The following is a 17,543-nucleotide window of genomic DNA, read 5'->3' as shown; positions in this document are numbered from 1 at the left end:
GAACCCCTTAGCGTACGAACTTTTCAGTTTATGAACGTTACATTTATGAAAATTTTACCTTGGCATACAAACTATTTTTCAGGATACACACGGAGATGCCACAATGAGTGATGTGTCGTTCGGGAAGGAACGAGCCCGTTCTCCTAACAAGAAAATGGCAGCCGGCTTGTTTTGGCCCTCGATTCCCCGCCCCCAGTCGTCGGTTAAAGCCATGTGATTGGTCAAGAACGCAGCAGTCAGGGGAGGTGGTTTAAACATTAAAGAGACAGACAGAGAGAGGGTGACAAAATAGATGGAAAACAGTGAAATTTGGACTCGTTTCAACTTTGATAATTCAAAGGCAGAGTGTAGACTGCAAGGTTAAAATATCCCATCAATCAGGCTCCACAAATAACCCGCACAAGCCATCTGTACACTTGATGCAAAATGTTATCAAACAGAACACAATTGATGAGGAAAAAGGTAAAATTATCGCAGAGAAAGCACCTACAAGGGATCATTCCTCAAGATGGTGAAAGAAGAAGGCTAAGTTCCTCATAAGTGTTTCATGTTGATGAAACCGGCCACTCCATTCCATCAAGACATCAACGACCATCACAAAGGTAAATAAAACAACTTTATTATATAGTACAGTTTAGTTATTTAATTATAATACCGTAGCACATTTATTATAATGTATTTATATTTTGTGTAGTTTTAAGGTTTAGAAAATATTTTTTTATGGGGACCTGGGAACGCATTATTCTCATTTTAATAGTTTCCTATGGGAAATTAATTTTTGGGATACACACTTTTCGCCTTACACACTCTGTCTGGGAACCAATTAAGTTCGTAAGCCAAGGTATCACTGTAATGAAATGTGAATGAGCACCTGTGGTGTAGGATGTCTGCCGCTAAATCCTCGCCGCTGGTCCAGGAGTGAACCGGGCACAGGAATGACGATCCTAAATAACAAGACGAATACAATCACTTGGTCAGTTGGTGGCGTGAATACCAATAATAATACACTTCATTTATAAGCGCCTTTCAAAACTCTCAAGGTCACTTTACAGTCACAGGAGAAGTTTTTCTGTGGGTGAGCAGCGGCAGCCACACGCGCCAGCGTTCACTAAACCCGGAAGTAACTCAAATAGCTTGCTAATAGTAAGCTAATAGATATCTAGCTAGATAGCTCACAAGCTATATAGCCATATATATAATTGCTAGCTAGCGAGGTAGCTAGCCAGACAGCCACATAGCTAATAGATAGCATATAGATAGCTAGCTAGATAGCTAGCCAGCTAGATACTAGCAAGTGAATGCAAACCGCGACCTGCCACTTGAGTGAAATCATCAACTCCGATGACGTTCTTCTTACCATCAAAACAATGCACATGTAACACCATGTCAGCTTTCTTCCTATTGGTCGTCCATTCCAGCAGGGACAGCGGATAGGTCCGTGAGGTCTCGGGGGCGGGGCCTGAACTCTGCAGCATCTTCTGAGCGGCTTGGATGAGTCGATGTTGCAGCAACGCTTGGTAACCAATGGCAGCGTGGTCAGAAACAAACCTGAACAGGTTGGTTGGTTGAAAATTGAAAACGCATATTCATGGCAACTGCATTCATGTCGTCGCTCTTTTTACTTGAGAAGATATTTGTCCATCTGCGGGGAAGGAGCAAAGCTGCAGACGCAAGCTAGCAATAGAAGCCAGCCTCTCTCCGCGTTGTCGGCGTTGACATTGCGCCAAACCTGGTTGACCACCTGAGACAAGATCTCGTCTCGTAAACCGGGAGACGAAAGACCTCTTTGGATGATATAATTGCCAAACATGTTCTCCTGAGGGCCATTCAGGTGAGGGTCTCCCATGAATCTTAACACCTGGAGAGGAAGACATAAATGGAGGGGAGGGGGTTGTTACATTCGACATGCAAACAATATCATGATTCTGCTGACCATGTTGAAAAGCTGTAAAGCTTCTGCTTTCAGGTCCTCTTCGATGCAGGTTAGAGGGGCCTCCAGAGGTGCCTTCAACATCCCAAACTTGGGATCCTACAAAAAGAATGCATTGAATGTGTATCTCAAAAATTAATTTCCCATAGGAAACCATTAAAATGAGAATAATCCGTTCCCAAGTCCCCATTAAACGTAATTTTCTACTTTCTAATTTTCTAATCCTTAAAAGTACACAGAATATACCTTGAGAAATGAACAAATGAGAAAACCGACAAATGACATTGACAGATCTTACTCTGAAGTATCTGAGCACGTAACGATCAAAGGGGTAGTTGTTAATGTCCAGAGGAAGAGTGAGTTGGCCGCATGTGGACTCTCGGATATGAGGAGTCTGAAGTAGAGCCAAGCAGTCAGAGTGCAACTCTCGCCTAGCTGGCAAAGAGAAAAGTGGCAGGATTAGTCATAAATCATACAAGCACAGACGCTCCCCAACTTACAAACGTTCAAGTTACGAACATTTTTGCGGGTACAGTATGTTGAAAAATGTTTGGACATAGATTTTGTATTGCGCGCCTCTTTTCGGCCGAGCTCGCTTGCGATTGGCTGCGTAGGGTATGTGGGTCGGGTAGGAAATCCCTCTTCCCATTTGATGCTCTAGGACAGGGGTGTCAAACATACGGCCCGCGGGCCGGAACTGGCCCCCAAGGAGGTTTGATCAGGCCCGCAGGATAATTTAAAAGTGGGGAAAAAAATGCAAAAACAACATGGAATTTATCTTTTTCATGAGGTGAAATTCAAGGATTGTCCACTAGGGGGCAGAGTGGTGTTGTTTCAATCAACATAGAAGAAAACAGCTGTGTTTTTTTTCAACCGCAGTCTTTTTTTTTCTTCAACACCCTCATGATAGTAGTTGACACAAATTCCCAGTAGACAAATCAGCCTATTTCCAACGGAGCGTGAGCGCCATCTTGTGTATTTTCCGGGACGCTACATTGGAGTCCAGACATGTCAAAATGACTTCTTTAATCGATTGCAAACATTTATGATTTCTTCTTCAGAACTATATGAATCATATTCATAACTGGATGAGTAACAAGAAAGCATCTTCTCCGAATCTGAAGCCATTGTTTTGATTTTGAGCAAGGCAAGACGTCCTGGTGTGATGTCACGAACAAGGGGGCGGTACCTTCTGAAACTCGCCATTTTCGGGGTCATTTTGAAGTAATTTTGGGACACTAAGTCATTTTGATTGGTGTTTTGCATTTGACTAAAAATATCAGCTTGCGTGTTTTGGGTATTTTAGATGCTATAAAACGTTTTTTGATGTCAGTTAGGAAACCAAAAAAATGGTGTCGGTTGTCCTTTAAACATACATTCCATACAAAAATAGCACTGAAGCAACTTACGACCAAATTCACCTTACGGAACGACCGCTCGGAACGTATCTTGTTCGTACGGTGGGTTTTGGGTATTTTAGATGCTATAAAACGTTTTTTTGATGTCAGTTCGGAAACCAAAAAATGGTGTCGGTTGTCCTTTAAACATACATTCCATACAAAAATAGCACTGAAGCAACTTACGACCAAATTCACCTTACGGAACGACCGCTCGGAACGTATCTTGTTCGTACGGTGGGGAGCGTCTTTAATGTCATATCCCGTGCATACTATAACGATAATCGATCCACATAGGGAGCATCTACAAACCTCCCGCTGCTTGCAGTAGAGTTCCAAGCTCTGCAGGGATCACCAAGTGCGTCACGTTAACCACCTCTCTTTTCATCAGTTCCTGTGAGAAGAATTATTTCGGTCTACTTTGGAAGTAAACAGTGTGCGGAGGAACAAGCACGAGTTTGGGGGTTTACCATTTCTCTCTTCTTGCTATCCTCCTCGGCTTTGCGCTTGGCCATCAACTTCATCTTAGAGGCGAGGATGTCGAGTGGGAGTTATTAGGATGCAAAAGAAAAGGAACAGATTTGAATGTCATTTTTATTTTCTCGTTTGTTTGCTTTTATTGCTTGTTTGATTGGCATACCTTAACGTATCGTTTCCGCCCGATATAATAGTGGACGAGCGACCGGAACCGAACCAGGCTGTACCTCATTTTCACATAGCGCCTTCTAAAAGATGAACACCAGTAAATTAATGTGTCTATAACTCTCAAGATTATTATTGTCCGTGTTGTTATCAATAAAAAAGGTTTCTTCAGCAGTTATCTGTACTTCTTTGAAGGTGTCGAACGTTTCGCTTCTCATCCAAAAAGCTTCGTCAGCGAACTAAAATTTTGCTGGTCAGAATCCATGGACCACTCCTGTATGATTGAGAGCTTACACAGACGTCCATGCCCCTACAGTAGCTCCTAATCCCTTTCCGTTCTACTATTTTGTGTATTTATTTTATTTATATTATACAGAAAAAAATATCCTGTGACTGTAAAGTGACCTTGAGATTTTTGAAAGGTGCTTATAAATTAAATGTATTAGTATTATTATTGTATCTATTACTAGCTAGCTAGCTTTCTATCTATTAGCTATATGGCTACCTAGCTAGCTAGCTAACTGTCTAGCTGGCTATCTATTAGCTAGCTGGCTCGCTTTCTATCTATTTGAGTAACTTGCGCGTTGAGTGAACGCCGGCGTGTGTGGCTGCCGCTGCTCACCCATAGAAAATTTTATTCTGTGACTGTAACGTGACCTTAAGAGTTTTGAAAGGCGCTTATAAATGACATGTATTATTATTATTATTATTATTATTATTATTATTATTATTACAATTACTATTATTACAATTACTATTATTACAATTACTATTACTATTATTAGTATTATTAATTACTATTACTACTATTACTACTACTACTACTACTATTACTATTACTACTATTACCACTATTATTATTCCTACTATTACTACTACTATTACTATTATTAATTACTATTACTACTATTACTACTACTATTATTATTAATTACTATTACTACTATTACTATAACTATTACTACTATTACCACTATTACAATTCATACTACTACTACTACTACTACTACTACTATTACTACCACCACTACCAATACTACCACTGCCACTACTACCACTACCATTACTACCACTATTATTATTATTATTATTATTATTATTATTATTATTATTATTATTATTATTATTATTATTATTTCCTCCCTCACCCCTTTTAATATTACGACTGTAGATTGCAAATGTTCCCATTCCAGGACTATTAAAGCCTTTCTGATTCCGATTCCAATTGCAACATCTACAGTATTTCCGAAAACCTCCGCTCGGGTCCACTAGCTCGAGGCCAATTGGGTCGATATCCGATGAAGGTTTTTATGACCCACCTCGTAAGAAAACCTCGGAAATGTGCCTGGAGCCTGATGATCATTTTGCGTAGATTCACGTAGCGTTTCCGGGCAAGGTACATGCGAGCGGAACGCTGCAGGGTGAGCGCAGCAAGGTGGCGACAACGTTCCCTTTTGCATTCCAACAGCTGGTAGATGGTCTCCTTTATAAATAACTGCAGTACAGAAAGTACAGAAAATGACATGGTGAGTGATGATCTTGAATTAACTCATTCACTGCCAGACGATGTGCAAATAAGCGTCCACTCCAGTGCCAGGGTTTTTGTCATTGTCACTCAATCACTTTTGATGATGATACTAGTGCAGCGTGTTCGACCGGAAACAAATTCCTTGTGTGTTCTACATACTTGGCAATAAAGATGATTCTGATTCTGAAAAAGAGAGTTAATTCCTAAATTAGATGGGTCTGGAGTTATATGAGCTTGAAAGAGGGGACGGCTGTACAAAAGGTAAATGCTGTCCCCTTGTTTTCAGTTGAACACGCTGCACTAGTATCATCATAAAAAAAGATGGGAAAAAAATGGAAGAATATAAAAAAACAATCAAACAAATGAATGAATGAACAAACACCACAAATCAGGCAAAGTCAAAATAGTTCTCGAATATTGATCTTTTTTTCTTTATTTCTGTATTATTTTTATTTGCCTTATTTTTTTTATTGACAGGTTGATTTCCTTGTTAAGAATTTTCACAGTTAAAAAAGGGAATCTGCTATAGAAATTGGCCACAGGGTACACAAAGCTAATTTCTGTATTCAAATGTTCAATTTCATATGGTTTTTAAATATTAAAAAATAATAAAAATGCAAGTTACAAAAAAAAAGACATGACAAATAAGTATGGCGGACACTAATAAAGGCAAATCTAATCTAATCTAATGTAATCTAATCTAATCCCTTCATGTAATTGGATCCTCTCAGCAATAATAATAATAATAATAATAATAATAATAATAATAAATTACATTTCAAGAGCCTTTCAAAGCTCTCAAGGACACACAGGTCACAGACAAGCATAGGTACTATAATAGATAAAATACAATAAAATAGAATAAATCTAGAGGTCTGACCAGCGCTTGAAATTACCCCCCCCCCCCCCTGCAAGAAAAAACAAAACCCGAACAAATTCGGGAATGGCGCTCCATGTCATGCTTTTCAATTCCTGACTAAATTTGGGAATGGCAGTGAATGAGTTACAAAAGGATGGAGGGAAAAATATGCGGAGAAAGCAGCAAACCTTAGCGACGCCGACGTGGTAGTCTCCTGGTTTGAGAGGACACAGTTTACTGAGAAGCAGGACACAGTTGTCACCGTTGGCTGATGGAAGCTCCTGAATTCCCACCAGGAATTTATATCTAAGCCCCAAAAAGAAACACACCTTGATGCATTCGCCGCGAGTCAAAGCGAAGCAGAAAATAAAAGCATTTCACCTGAATAGGAAGATAGAAAATGGCATCCGAATCGGGTAGCCATCTTTCCGGATTCGGATAGTCTCCGTGATGCCGGAGTGACGCAGCTGACCTTTGACCAGGTCGTCTTCAAACACGCCTGCATTCTGAACGAAGACGTATCAGCAATATTGTCATGACTGACCGTGTCGGCGGGCTTGTCGGTCGGGGAAGATCTTTTGTCAACATCTACCTTTGTGTTATTTGGCTTAATGCAGCGGACAAAAAACGGGTGACACCTGAAATTGAATCGACGGAAGAAAAAATGAGAAAGCATCAACTCATTCACAAATTTATTCCTGGAATTGAAAATATGACGTAGAGCGCCATTCCCGAATTTGTTCGGGTTTTGCTTTTTTCATGCTTGGGTGCGGATAAAGCGCCGGCCATGGCCTCTGACAATGTTTTTTTTCTTTTCCACAAGGGGGCAGCATTTCATTTTTTTTCCATGTTAGCGCTTTGTTCCAGTTTCAGCTGTTGTTAAAGCGCTATATTAACCAATATTCTTTTTTTTTCCTGTGTCACTCTCTCTTGTTCTATTTATAATTTATTTATTGTATTCTATTTATAATTGTATTTTATTTATTATTATATCTATGCTTGTCTGTGACTGTAAAGTGTCCTTCAGAGCTTTGAAAGGCGCTTGAAATAAAATGTATTATTATTAATATGTATATGCTGTACAGGTAACATCCAACTTACGACCGAGTTCCATTCCGACCAAACGGTCGTAAGTTGAAATCCATTCAAAATGTTGAATAGAGACTCGGAGGCTAAATGACTGGCAAACTCCCCCCTCTGGTGCCATCACGCGGTCGATTGCCGTGCGAGAGTAAGATGCTAGCAGGCCAAAATTGTCATACGGGTTGCCGACCTGCTAGCGCGTAGCGGTGCCAGGCGTAGAATTAAACTTTAAAAAATAGGGTCTGGAGGTCGTGGTCGTAAGTACGGGTGGTCATAAGTCGAGCTGGTTGTAAGTCAAATGTTACCTGTATTGGATTGTATTTTGGAAAGCCGCCCTCATTTCAAGCTCATATAACTCCAGACCCATATACCTTAGGAATTAACTAAGCTAGCTAATGGATAGCAAATAAATAGTGAATAGATAGCCAACAGCTAAACAGCTGCCGGCCAGCAAGACAGCTAATAGCTAGACAGCTAGCTAATGGATAGCTAATAAATTGATAATTGCAAGTGAAAATTATACAACAATTCAAGTGATCTTGATGGCAAGGGTGAATATTTTTGATATTTTCTACATGGAACAAATACAAACAAAGTCTTCTTTTATCACATTTCAGGATTAAAGCACTATATGAACCGATTTGTATGGATTGCATTGTATTTTGGACAGCCGCCCTCATTTCAAGCTCATATAACTCCAGACCCATATCATTTAGGAATTAACTGTGTTTTTTTAATGAAAGAAGAGAGTCTAAGGTTTATAACGCTGTATTGAATAATTATTTACTCCTAAAAGTCAATATTCTATGGGTCTTGGAATTCAAGTGACAAAAACCCTGGCACTAGAGTGGTGACTTTTTTTTTTCACATCGTCTGGCAGTGAATGAGTTAAGTGTGACCTCGTTATCAACAGTGTTTGTTTTTTTTCACCTCTCCATTTTGTCTACTAGCTCCAACAGAGACTGTTGGAATTTGCTGCTGACGGTGGATGCTTGGTATTTCCTGATGACCGTGTTGCTTTTCTGCCCTCGGACTTCTGCGTGAACCAGGAAGAGGTTTGACACCATCTAAAATCATATACAATCACATTGGAATCCGTTTGAGGTTCAGTCTGTTGAGCATATATTTGAAGATGTTTCCCTCACCTTGTTCCTGCTCTTAATGAATAGGTCCAGCACATCTTGACGAACCTGATCGTAGTTTTTATCAAGAAACTTGTAAACCTGTGCCATTCACACAAAGTAAAAAAAAAAAAAAGTCCGTAGACGTTAACGCGGTGGCGGGCCGTGCATGTCAACCGTAGGCCTTCAGTAGTGCTATGTCTGAATCATTCCTAAGCTGCGACCATGCGTCCAGGTCGATTTCTGACCCTGGTCACGAATGATGGCTGAAATGTGATTGGTTAAATGCTTAAATACAAAATCTGGAAGGAGCACAACAAGGGAAAAAGTAATGAAAAGAAGCTGAAAGACAATTTGGAATTATTGAATAAAAATTCATGGACAAAATATAATTAACATTAGTTTGTTAGTGAGTCATTTTTTGGCCAGCAGAGAAGGCCTTGCAGGCCCTGTCGGTCCGCCACTGGCTAATTGCTGTACTACACTGCAGGACAATTTGTAAAGGCAGAGAAAAATTTATAGAGATTATCATCATAAACAATAGTCGATAGAGATTAGTGGAGAAAAAAAGTGAAATTGTCTTTCTGACGGTGTCTGTTTATTTGTTGCTTTTTTCCCTTTTCTTTCTTTTTTTGCCTTTGCGAGTCCACTAAATGATTCCGATCAACGTACCTGATAGGTGACACGTCCGGCAAAATGCTTGATAGTAAACTCGGGAAAGGGCATCTTTGGCTTTACATACAATGGGTTGTTGCCATGGTGATAGTGACACTTTTGGAGAAACGTATGATCCGTCGCCTACGGACACAGCGGGAAATTTTGAAAGGCGCTTATAAATGAAATTTATTATTAGTAGTAGTAGTAGTAGTATTATTGTTATTATAATTATTGTTATAATTATTCTTATTGTTATAATTAGTGCCGGCCTTATTATAATTATTGTTATAATTATTAGTTATAATTATTATTGTTATAATTATTATTATTGTAATAATTATTATAATTATTATTACACTAATAATAATAATAATAATAATTATTATTATTATTGTTATAATAATTGTTATAATCATAATAATTATAATATTAATTATAATTATGATACTTATAATAATTCTGGCACATTTCATGATAATAATAATTTTTATAATAATCATAATAGTCATAATAATTATAAAATTATAATGATTAAAATGATTATGATTATAATGATTATTATGATTATTTTGACTATTATAATTATTATAATAATTGTTATAATCATAATAATTATAATATTAATTATAATTATGATACTTATAATAATTCTGGCACATTTCATGATAATAATAATAATTTTTATAATAATCATAATAGTCATAATAATTATAAAATTATAATGATTAAAATGATTATGATTATAATGATTATTATGATTATTTTGACTATTATAATTATTATAATAATCATTATAATAATTATTATAACAATTATAATTATAATAATTATTATAGTTATTATAATAGTCATAATAATCATTATAATCAAAAGCATTTTAATCATGTTAATCATAATAATTATGATTATTATGATTATTATAATTAATATAATTATTATAATTATAATACTAATAATAATCATAATAATTATAATACTAATAATCATAATAATTATAATAATGATGATTATGATTATTATTATTACTATTATTATTATTATTATTATTATTAATCCTGCAGAATAACAACGTCTTGCATGCGGTAGTGCTTCCGTTGGCCCACCTGCGGGAAACAACTCTGGTCATCCAAGATTCGAAGTATGCCGTGAGGTTTCGCAGCAATGAGGTCAATGCACGGTTGATTATCATTAAATGGAATATCCTGCCATGGAATTTGTTCCCTGTTGTACTCCTCCTGCATGGAAATCACAGCAGTGTCACATTTCATGATGAATCTTTATCTTTCTCCCAATCCGGTTGTCATATGCAGACGACTTACCTGCTCTTCCCTAAAAATGATCTTATTAAAGAAGAACTGCAGGTACTCGTTGGCATAATTGATGCATAACTGTTCAAAGCTGTTATATGCCAAATCCTGCCAAATTTGCACACACACAAGGGGATAGCGAATGAATCGTTACGTAATACGTAAGTAAGTTTCAAGATGAAGATACGTGACTGGTTTATGCAGAAAAGGCCACGTGAGAAGATTAAATCAGTTTACCTCAAATCCATAAATGTCCAAGATGGAGATGGAGAGAGTGTGTTGGCGAGGATACACCTGAGTGTTGACCCTCTCTGTTAACCAATGAAAGAGGAGCGAGTACAAGATCTTGGCAACAGCATCTCTGGGAGATTCAAAAAAAGTCATCAATGAGATAAATTCTGCATACATAATAATAATAATCATAATAATAATAACAATAAGAATAATACATTTCATTTATAAACGCCTTTCAAAACTCTCAACGTCACTTTACAGTGACAGGATACGTTTTTCTGTGGGTGAGCAGCGGCAGCCACACACGCCAGCCACTCACACGGAAGTCACTGAAATAGATAAAAAGCTAGCTAGCAAGCCAATAAATAGCTAATAGCTAGCCAGTCAGCGAGCTAGCTATTGTTTGTAGGATTGTAATTGGAGAGAAGATGGCGGCTGCTGCAGCTACTTTACGCGCTTATGTGTATTACACCGGTTGGGAATTGCGGCTTGGAATTGAAGCGGATTTACATGGGAAAGGACAGGAGATGTGAGACAATCTGTTTTGGTCGATGGATGCTACAGCTTTGTGTTTGCTTTCAATATTTAGCTTGTAGCAGACATGCATTATTCCACCACGACGTCCCTGATCCATTGGTGAAAAGGACGCTTTGATCCTCTCCTTTTACATCTAGAAAGGGTGCAGAAAGTGTTTAAGATTGAATGACTCTTTTTGTTGTCATTTTTTTTGTTCTTTTGACTTCAAGGTCAAGGAATGTGCACCTCATTCCACCATGACGTCCCTGATCCATTGGTGAAAAGGAAGCTTTGATGCTCTCCTCTTTCATCTCGAACTGCTTCATACAGCAAAGAGGGTGCAGAAAGTGCTTAAGATTGAATGACGGTGTCATCTTATTTTTGTTCTTTTGTTGTTATTTTGGCTTCAAGATGGCGACGCGGGAGTGGCTGCCTTTACAGCAGCTCTGTATTTAGTATTTCTACTTCTTCCTTTCCTCTTCCTTTCATAACTTTGCCGCTGTGAAATGTAAATTTCTCCACTGCAAGACTAATAAAGGCTAATCCAACCTTAGACTCTCTTGTTTCATTAAAAAAAAAAAAAAGAGTTAATTCCTAAATTATATGGGGCTGGAGTTATATGAGCTTGAAATGAGGGCGGCTGTCTACAATACAATGCAATCCAGTCTCATTCTCAGTGCCGTTTTTGGCCATGATGTTATCGGACACTACAATGTGTATTACCTGGCATCGATAGCGCTTTCTACAGTCAGTGGGGTGTAAATCCTGTCTCTCATTGTCTCCTGTGTAAAAAAAAAAAAATCGTTCAACAAATATACTCGTTAATTATGCAACAGATTCAGTTATAAGAAGCAGACATGGTCAGACGATTCATGATCATTCAATATTCAATTTAATTGAATGATCGCATATAGAAGTGTTAGAAACGAAACAAAATGCATTCCAAAAACTGACCATGACTTTATAAGTGATGGCTTTGTGCAGGCCTTCAGGGGAGATCTGCAACAGTTCTGCAACCACCCTGATCTCCTGGGAGCTCACCACAGTCGCCACCTCCTGGCCGTCAGTCTGAAGTGCAGGAGAAAGTGGAGACAGGGGGGGGGGGGGGATACATGTTTTTTTACAATACAATACAATACAGTACATATTGATTTATATAGCGCTTTAACAACAGCTGGAGCTGTACCAAAGCTCATGACATGGACAACTACCATATACAGGAAATAAAGCAGTCACATAGATAGAAATACTCCCTGGATTTTTTGATTTTTTTTTTCAGCCAGCAAACATATTTCTCTGTTGGAATTAAAAATCATAAATTTCACATTCTGATGATGAAGATGACTGCGGAAAAAAATGACCTGATGTTTCTCAAAGTAGACATTTCCCAGGTGAAGTACGGAAGACAAAACTCTAAAAATGACCGACTGGTCATCCAAAGTGAAGTGGAGGATCTCCATGGCGGTGAGCAGACGCTGGAAGTCCTCGCCATCATCTTTTCCCGTAATCCCACAATCTCCTCCCTGAGTTGGAAATAAACAAGGACAAGATATGACGATATGTTGTACATTTTGCACTATTAAATTCTTAACTCATTCACTGCCAGACACATGCAAAAATGTGTCCGCTGCAGTGCCAGGGTTTTTGTCATTTTCATTTGAATTCCAGGACCCACAGAATATTGAGTTTTAGGACTACATAAACTTTCAATGCAGCCTTTATTGATCAGAATGTTAATTCCTAAGCTATATGGGTCTGTAGTTATATGAGCTCGAAAAGTGGTGGCTGTACAAAATACAATACAATACAATACATATGTATTGATTTATACAGCTTTTGATTTGACATTCCCAAAAACAGGACTTTAAAAGTTTTATTTTAACTCATTCATTGCCAGACGATGTGCAAAAATGTGCCCACTCCAGTGCCAGTTTTTTGTTGGCATTTTCACCCAAATTCCAGGACCCACAGAATATTGAGTTTTAAGACAAAATAAACATTCAATAAAGCGTTAGAAACTTTGGACTCTCTTCTTTCAACAGAAAAAAAGAATTAATTCCTAAATGATATGGTTCTGGAGTTATGCAAAATACAATGCAATACATGGCTGTACAAAATACAATGCAATACATACATATGGGTATAGATAGCGCTTTAGCAACAGATGAAGCTGGAACAAAGCGCTAACATGGAAAAAAGGGACAGGCTGCGCCCTTGTGAAAAAGAAAAAAAAACATTTCCAGAGGCGATGGCCAGCGCTTTATCGGCATCCATGCATGGAACAAACAAAACCCAAACAAATTCAGGAATGGTGCTCTAGGTCATATTTTCAATTACCGCATACATTCATGAATGGCAGTGAATGAGTGAAACAAACCGGAGGAAGATCTCCAGATTTCGCAGCCAAATGTCACCCACCTGGTTGAGGTAATAGTAAGTCTCAGGCTCCTGGAGATAGAAAGTCTGCTTCTGCTGAGACGAAAGACCTGCCAACATCTCATAGAAGATGTGATAGTTTCTTTCATCTTTGGCCTGAAGAGGAAACAAGCATTGCTTGAAACACATCAGTTGATGATATTATGCCACCAGGTGACGGATGTGTTACCTGGAAGACGATGCGCGACTTTTCCAGAAGATATTGAGACGTTATGGCACCATTGATCACACCACTATGAGCAGATGAATGGAGAAAAAAAGTATTGTGTGAAAATAGAGCTGTGGGGTGCTAATATCAAAATACATTCATCCAACTGTCATACTCACTCCTCCATAAAGACCTCCATGTGTTTCCCGAAGCGACTGGAGTTATCATTCCGTACGGTTTTGGCATTTCCGAATGACTCAAGAAGAGGAGCCGCCTCAAGTATCTAGTCAGCAGCCATTCGGTTTAAAAGAAACAGCGTTTCAACATCTCACGGGTACATGATAAATACGTGACAATGAAAGATTTTAGAACAAATGTTTAACTTAAAGGGCAACCTGCCTGCCTGACATCAGAAAAAAACGTTTGATAGCATCTAAAATAGCCCAAACACGCGGACCAAATCCAAAACACTAATAAAAATGACTTAAATTGTCCCAAAACTGCCACAAAATGAGCTTGGAAACTGGGGATTTTCAGAAAGTCCCGCCCCCTTGTTTGTGACATCACGCCCAGGATACTCCTTCACAAACTGCCTTGCTCCAGAATCAAAACAATGGCTTGCAAAACAAATGCTTTCTTGTTACTCATCCAGTTATGAATACGATTCAAATAGCTCTGAAGAGGAATAGCTCTGTTGAATTTGTGTCAACTAGTATCAAATAGTAGTCTTGGTACAACACACAACGATTCACCATCGCATTATTTATGTGTTTCCCTTCTAATTTCGCCATCAACACGAAGTTTTCAGACCAAACAAAGTACCCAAAAGGCATTGTGTGTCACTTTCTCGGTCAGGGGCGGTCCCTCAGTGACGTCACTTCAGGCATCGTCATCAACTTGAAAACAAGACTTCCTGAAATGAGTCCTAAAAGGTAAAATATAGCTATATGCAGTGGAATCTTTGTAAAATGCGCTCAGTAGAAGTCATTTGAAGTGACTTTACAAATTATGGACGCAACTTGTCCGGTGGTGTCGGTTGTCCTTTAAATTAAGCTGTTTTAGTCTTTATAATTCTTGGATATACAGTAGATATGTTGACATAAACGGTAAGCGCACACAAAGTCTCAGTGTCAATGCACGATGTTGCACACCACAGCAAAACACAGCAAAGGTGATGAGAATAGCACATGTGGAGATGGGTTTGATATGACGCTGAACAAATCATGCAAGGGAACTTTAGACTACCTCAATCTGTGCCCGAATACAAAAAAAAAGGACACGAAGCATCGTTTCAATTGGGATTCATGACTGTGCATCTGCGTGTGCGCATGTGTCGCAGTATGTATGCATACCCGTTGGGCAAGATTACACGTGTGATGTAAAGCTGAAAGGTAGCGAAGGACAAGTTTGGTGGCCTCGGTTTTACCAGAGCCGCTCTCCCCACTGTAAAAATAAATACATGAATAAATAAAGATTTACGTTTTATCCTCACCCAAGCAAGAAAAAACAAAATCCGAACTAATTCGCGAATAGCGCTCTACGTCATATTTTCAATTCTCGAATACATTTGTGAATGGCAGTGAAATTTATTTATGACTTGAGTGTCAGTCTCTCACCTGATAATTATAACCTGATTATGTTTGGCATCCATCATTTTGGAATAAGCAGCGTTGGCTATTGCAAACAAATGTCTGAGGAGGAAAAACATGTCACTTTGGCATGCGGATGCAATAACCCACGACATGTCCTGAATAACTTACGGAGGGTTCTCGCCCAGAGCGTGACCATTGTACTGCAGCACCATGTCCATCCCATAGATGTTATACATCTTATAAGGGTTCACAGAAACCAGAATACTACCTATATAGGTCTGACAGGTATAAAGGGGGGGGGGGGGGTGACATGTCATAAAAGAAATGGAAACAACTGCTCGTTTGAATACAGTGATACCAGTGGTTTACGGACCCCTTGGCTTACGAACTTTTCAGTTTACGAACGTTAAATTTATGAAAAGTGAGAGAGTGACAAAATGGATAGAAAACAGTGAAATTTGGACTCATTTCAACTTTGATAGTTCAAAGGCAGAGTGTAGACTGCAAGGTTAAAATTCCTATCAATCAGGCTCCACAAATAACCCGCACTAGCCATCAGTTCACTTTGAAATGAAAAGACAAGCAAGGGAACCAGCCATTGATGATGTTTCTGGTGTGTCTGCTTGCATCCGTTGCTTTTGCAATATCACAACCTCCAAGATGTACAAGCCAGAGCTCCTTGAGACACTTTATGCAAAAAGCTATCCATTCCATCAAGCCATCAAAGACCATCGCAAAGGTATATAAATCAACTTTATTATAAAGTACAGTTTATTTCTTTAATTACAATACCGTAGCACATTTATTATACATAAAATAAGGTATATTGTGTGTATATTTTAAGGCTTATTTAGTTGAAAATTATGTTTTACGGGGACCTGGGAACCGATTATTCTCATTTTAATGGTTTCCTATGGGAAATTAATTTTTGGGATACACACTTTTCGCCTTACACACTGTCTGGGAACCAATTAAGTTCGTAAGCCAAGGTATCACTGTACAACATAAATGAATGCGTTACTTACATAAATAAGATTCCGTTCAAACCTTGTTTTTAGATTGAGAAGAACAGCATCGTCGTGCATCTCCCTAAGAAAGGACAGAGCGAGTAGATGAGATGATTGTTACGGAAGATATTTTCATGCGTGCTGTTTTAGGTGATGGATACTCCATTTGGTTGTTTTTGGTAAAGTACAAAAAAATTGTTACTCAAGCTGTGTCATATCTTCTACGCCATCTTCAACTCGCTGCTCCCTTTGAGCTACTGTGGGCTGGCTTCTAATTGCGTACATCTGAAATAACATTTGTAAGCACAGGAGAGGGGGGCGAATACAGTACGTCATGCTTTTATTATGTATTAGCAGTGTCTGAAATAACGCCTGCCCGGACACCTGAGGCGTGCAACTTTTACGTCAGGCGTACAACTTACAAAACAACGCCGGCCGGTTTATTCAATAAAGCAAACGTTTGAACGAAGATTTTATTCCGATTTCAAAATCTTCGTTCGGTTTGGAAATTTCGGAATTTCGGTTTGTATACTCAGCACGGCAGCCAATCAGAAGCCTGCTTCGTGCTTCCAGACTTTCCCGAGCGTTATAAGGTCGTGCGTGCATTTGCATATCATTTTCCAAAGTAGATGCACAGAACCTCAGCCTCAGAAGAAAGATTCAAAAGAAGCTAACAAAATTTATGATGCTACAAAAGGTAAACGTACATTATCCCGTGACTGTAAAGTGTCCTTGAGAGGGGAGAGTCCACGTGGCTTGTAGCAGACGACGCAACGCAAACATTGCATTGTGCACCATGACGAACCGTGTATGGACAAACTGGAGCAAAATCTTCAGCAAGGGATATTTACCATAAATTAAGCAAGGGAGCATCTGTGGTAGGTACATCCTTAATTTAAAAAAAAATCCTTTATACTTTGCAACAATGTTTTTTTTTGCGATTAGTCATATTATTGTGTTTCAAGTTGGGAAAAATGGGACAGGCAACTTTATGGCTGGGCAGGCAACTTTTCAGAGTTGTCTGCCCTGGTGTCCGTTATCTTTTTGTCATGAGTTTCAGACACTGTTATTAGTCACCCAAAGAAA

The 17,543-nt window shown here is 38.6% G+C and overlaps 1 protein-coding gene and 1 long non-coding RNA gene across 2 annotated transcripts in view; one reads left to right on the top strand and one right to left on the bottom strand.

The window, feature by feature from the left end:
- LOC148885189 (uncharacterized) overlaps positions 1–17,543 on the top strand; it is a 169,803-nt gene that overhangs the window by 6,803 nt on the left and 145,457 nt on the right. The window lies entirely within an intron of this gene.
- myo15aa (myosin XVAa) overlaps positions 1–17,543 on the bottom strand; it is a 41,322-nt gene that overhangs the window by 22,952 nt on the left and 827 nt on the right. The window contains exons 2-30 of the mRNA XM_089019476.1: positions 16,660–16,742; positions 16,476–16,539; positions 15,619–15,728; positions 15,475–15,549; positions 15,211–15,301; positions 14,038–14,141; positions 13,880–13,943; positions 13,693–13,806; positions 12,636–12,797; positions 12,202–12,342; positions 11,998–12,056; positions 10,762–10,885; positions 10,537–10,632; positions 10,321–10,452; positions 9,233–9,358; positions 8,585–8,662; positions 8,370–8,506; positions 6,949–6,994; positions 6,738–6,862; positions 6,545–6,662; positions 5,289–5,464; positions 3,968–4,052; positions 3,798–3,851; positions 3,640–3,721; positions 2,229–2,365; positions 1,934–2,029; positions 1,623–1,858; positions 1,358–1,548; positions 872–944 (exon numbers count right to left, since the gene is read on the bottom strand). Coding sequence (XP_088875602.1) covers positions 872–944; positions 1,358–1,548; positions 1,623–1,858; positions 1,934–2,029; positions 2,229–2,365; positions 3,640–3,721; positions 3,798–3,851; positions 3,968–4,052; positions 5,289–5,464; positions 6,545–6,662; positions 6,738–6,862; positions 6,949–6,994; positions 8,370–8,506; positions 8,585–8,662; positions 9,233–9,358; positions 10,321–10,452; positions 10,537–10,632; positions 10,762–10,885; positions 11,998–12,056; positions 12,202–12,342; positions 12,636–12,797; positions 13,693–13,806; positions 13,880–13,943; positions 14,038–14,141; positions 15,211–15,301; positions 15,475–15,549; positions 15,619–15,728; positions 16,476–16,539; positions 16,660–16,742 — 3,179 coding nt within the window. The remainder of the gene's footprint in view (positions 1–871; positions 945–1,357; positions 1,549–1,622; positions 1,859–1,933; positions 2,030–2,228; positions 2,366–3,639; positions 3,722–3,797; positions 3,852–3,967; positions 4,053–5,288; positions 5,465–6,544; positions 6,663–6,737; positions 6,863–6,948; positions 6,995–8,369; positions 8,507–8,584; positions 8,663–9,232; positions 9,359–10,320; positions 10,453–10,536; positions 10,633–10,761; positions 10,886–11,997; positions 12,057–12,201; positions 12,343–12,635; positions 12,798–13,692; positions 13,807–13,879; positions 13,944–14,037; positions 14,142–15,210; positions 15,302–15,474; positions 15,550–15,618; positions 15,729–16,475; positions 16,540–16,659; positions 16,743–17,543) is intronic.

This window comes from Hippocampus bargibanti, linkage group LG17 (genome assembly GCF_051943395.1).
Source record: "Hippocampus bargibanti isolate YZ-2025 linkage group LG17, ASM5194339v1, whole genome shotgun sequence".
Classification (NCBI taxonomy): domain Eukaryota; kingdom Metazoa; phylum Chordata; class Actinopteri; order Syngnathiformes; family Syngnathidae; genus Hippocampus; species Hippocampus bargibanti.
This window is presented reverse-complemented; position numbering and strand designations above follow the sequence as displayed.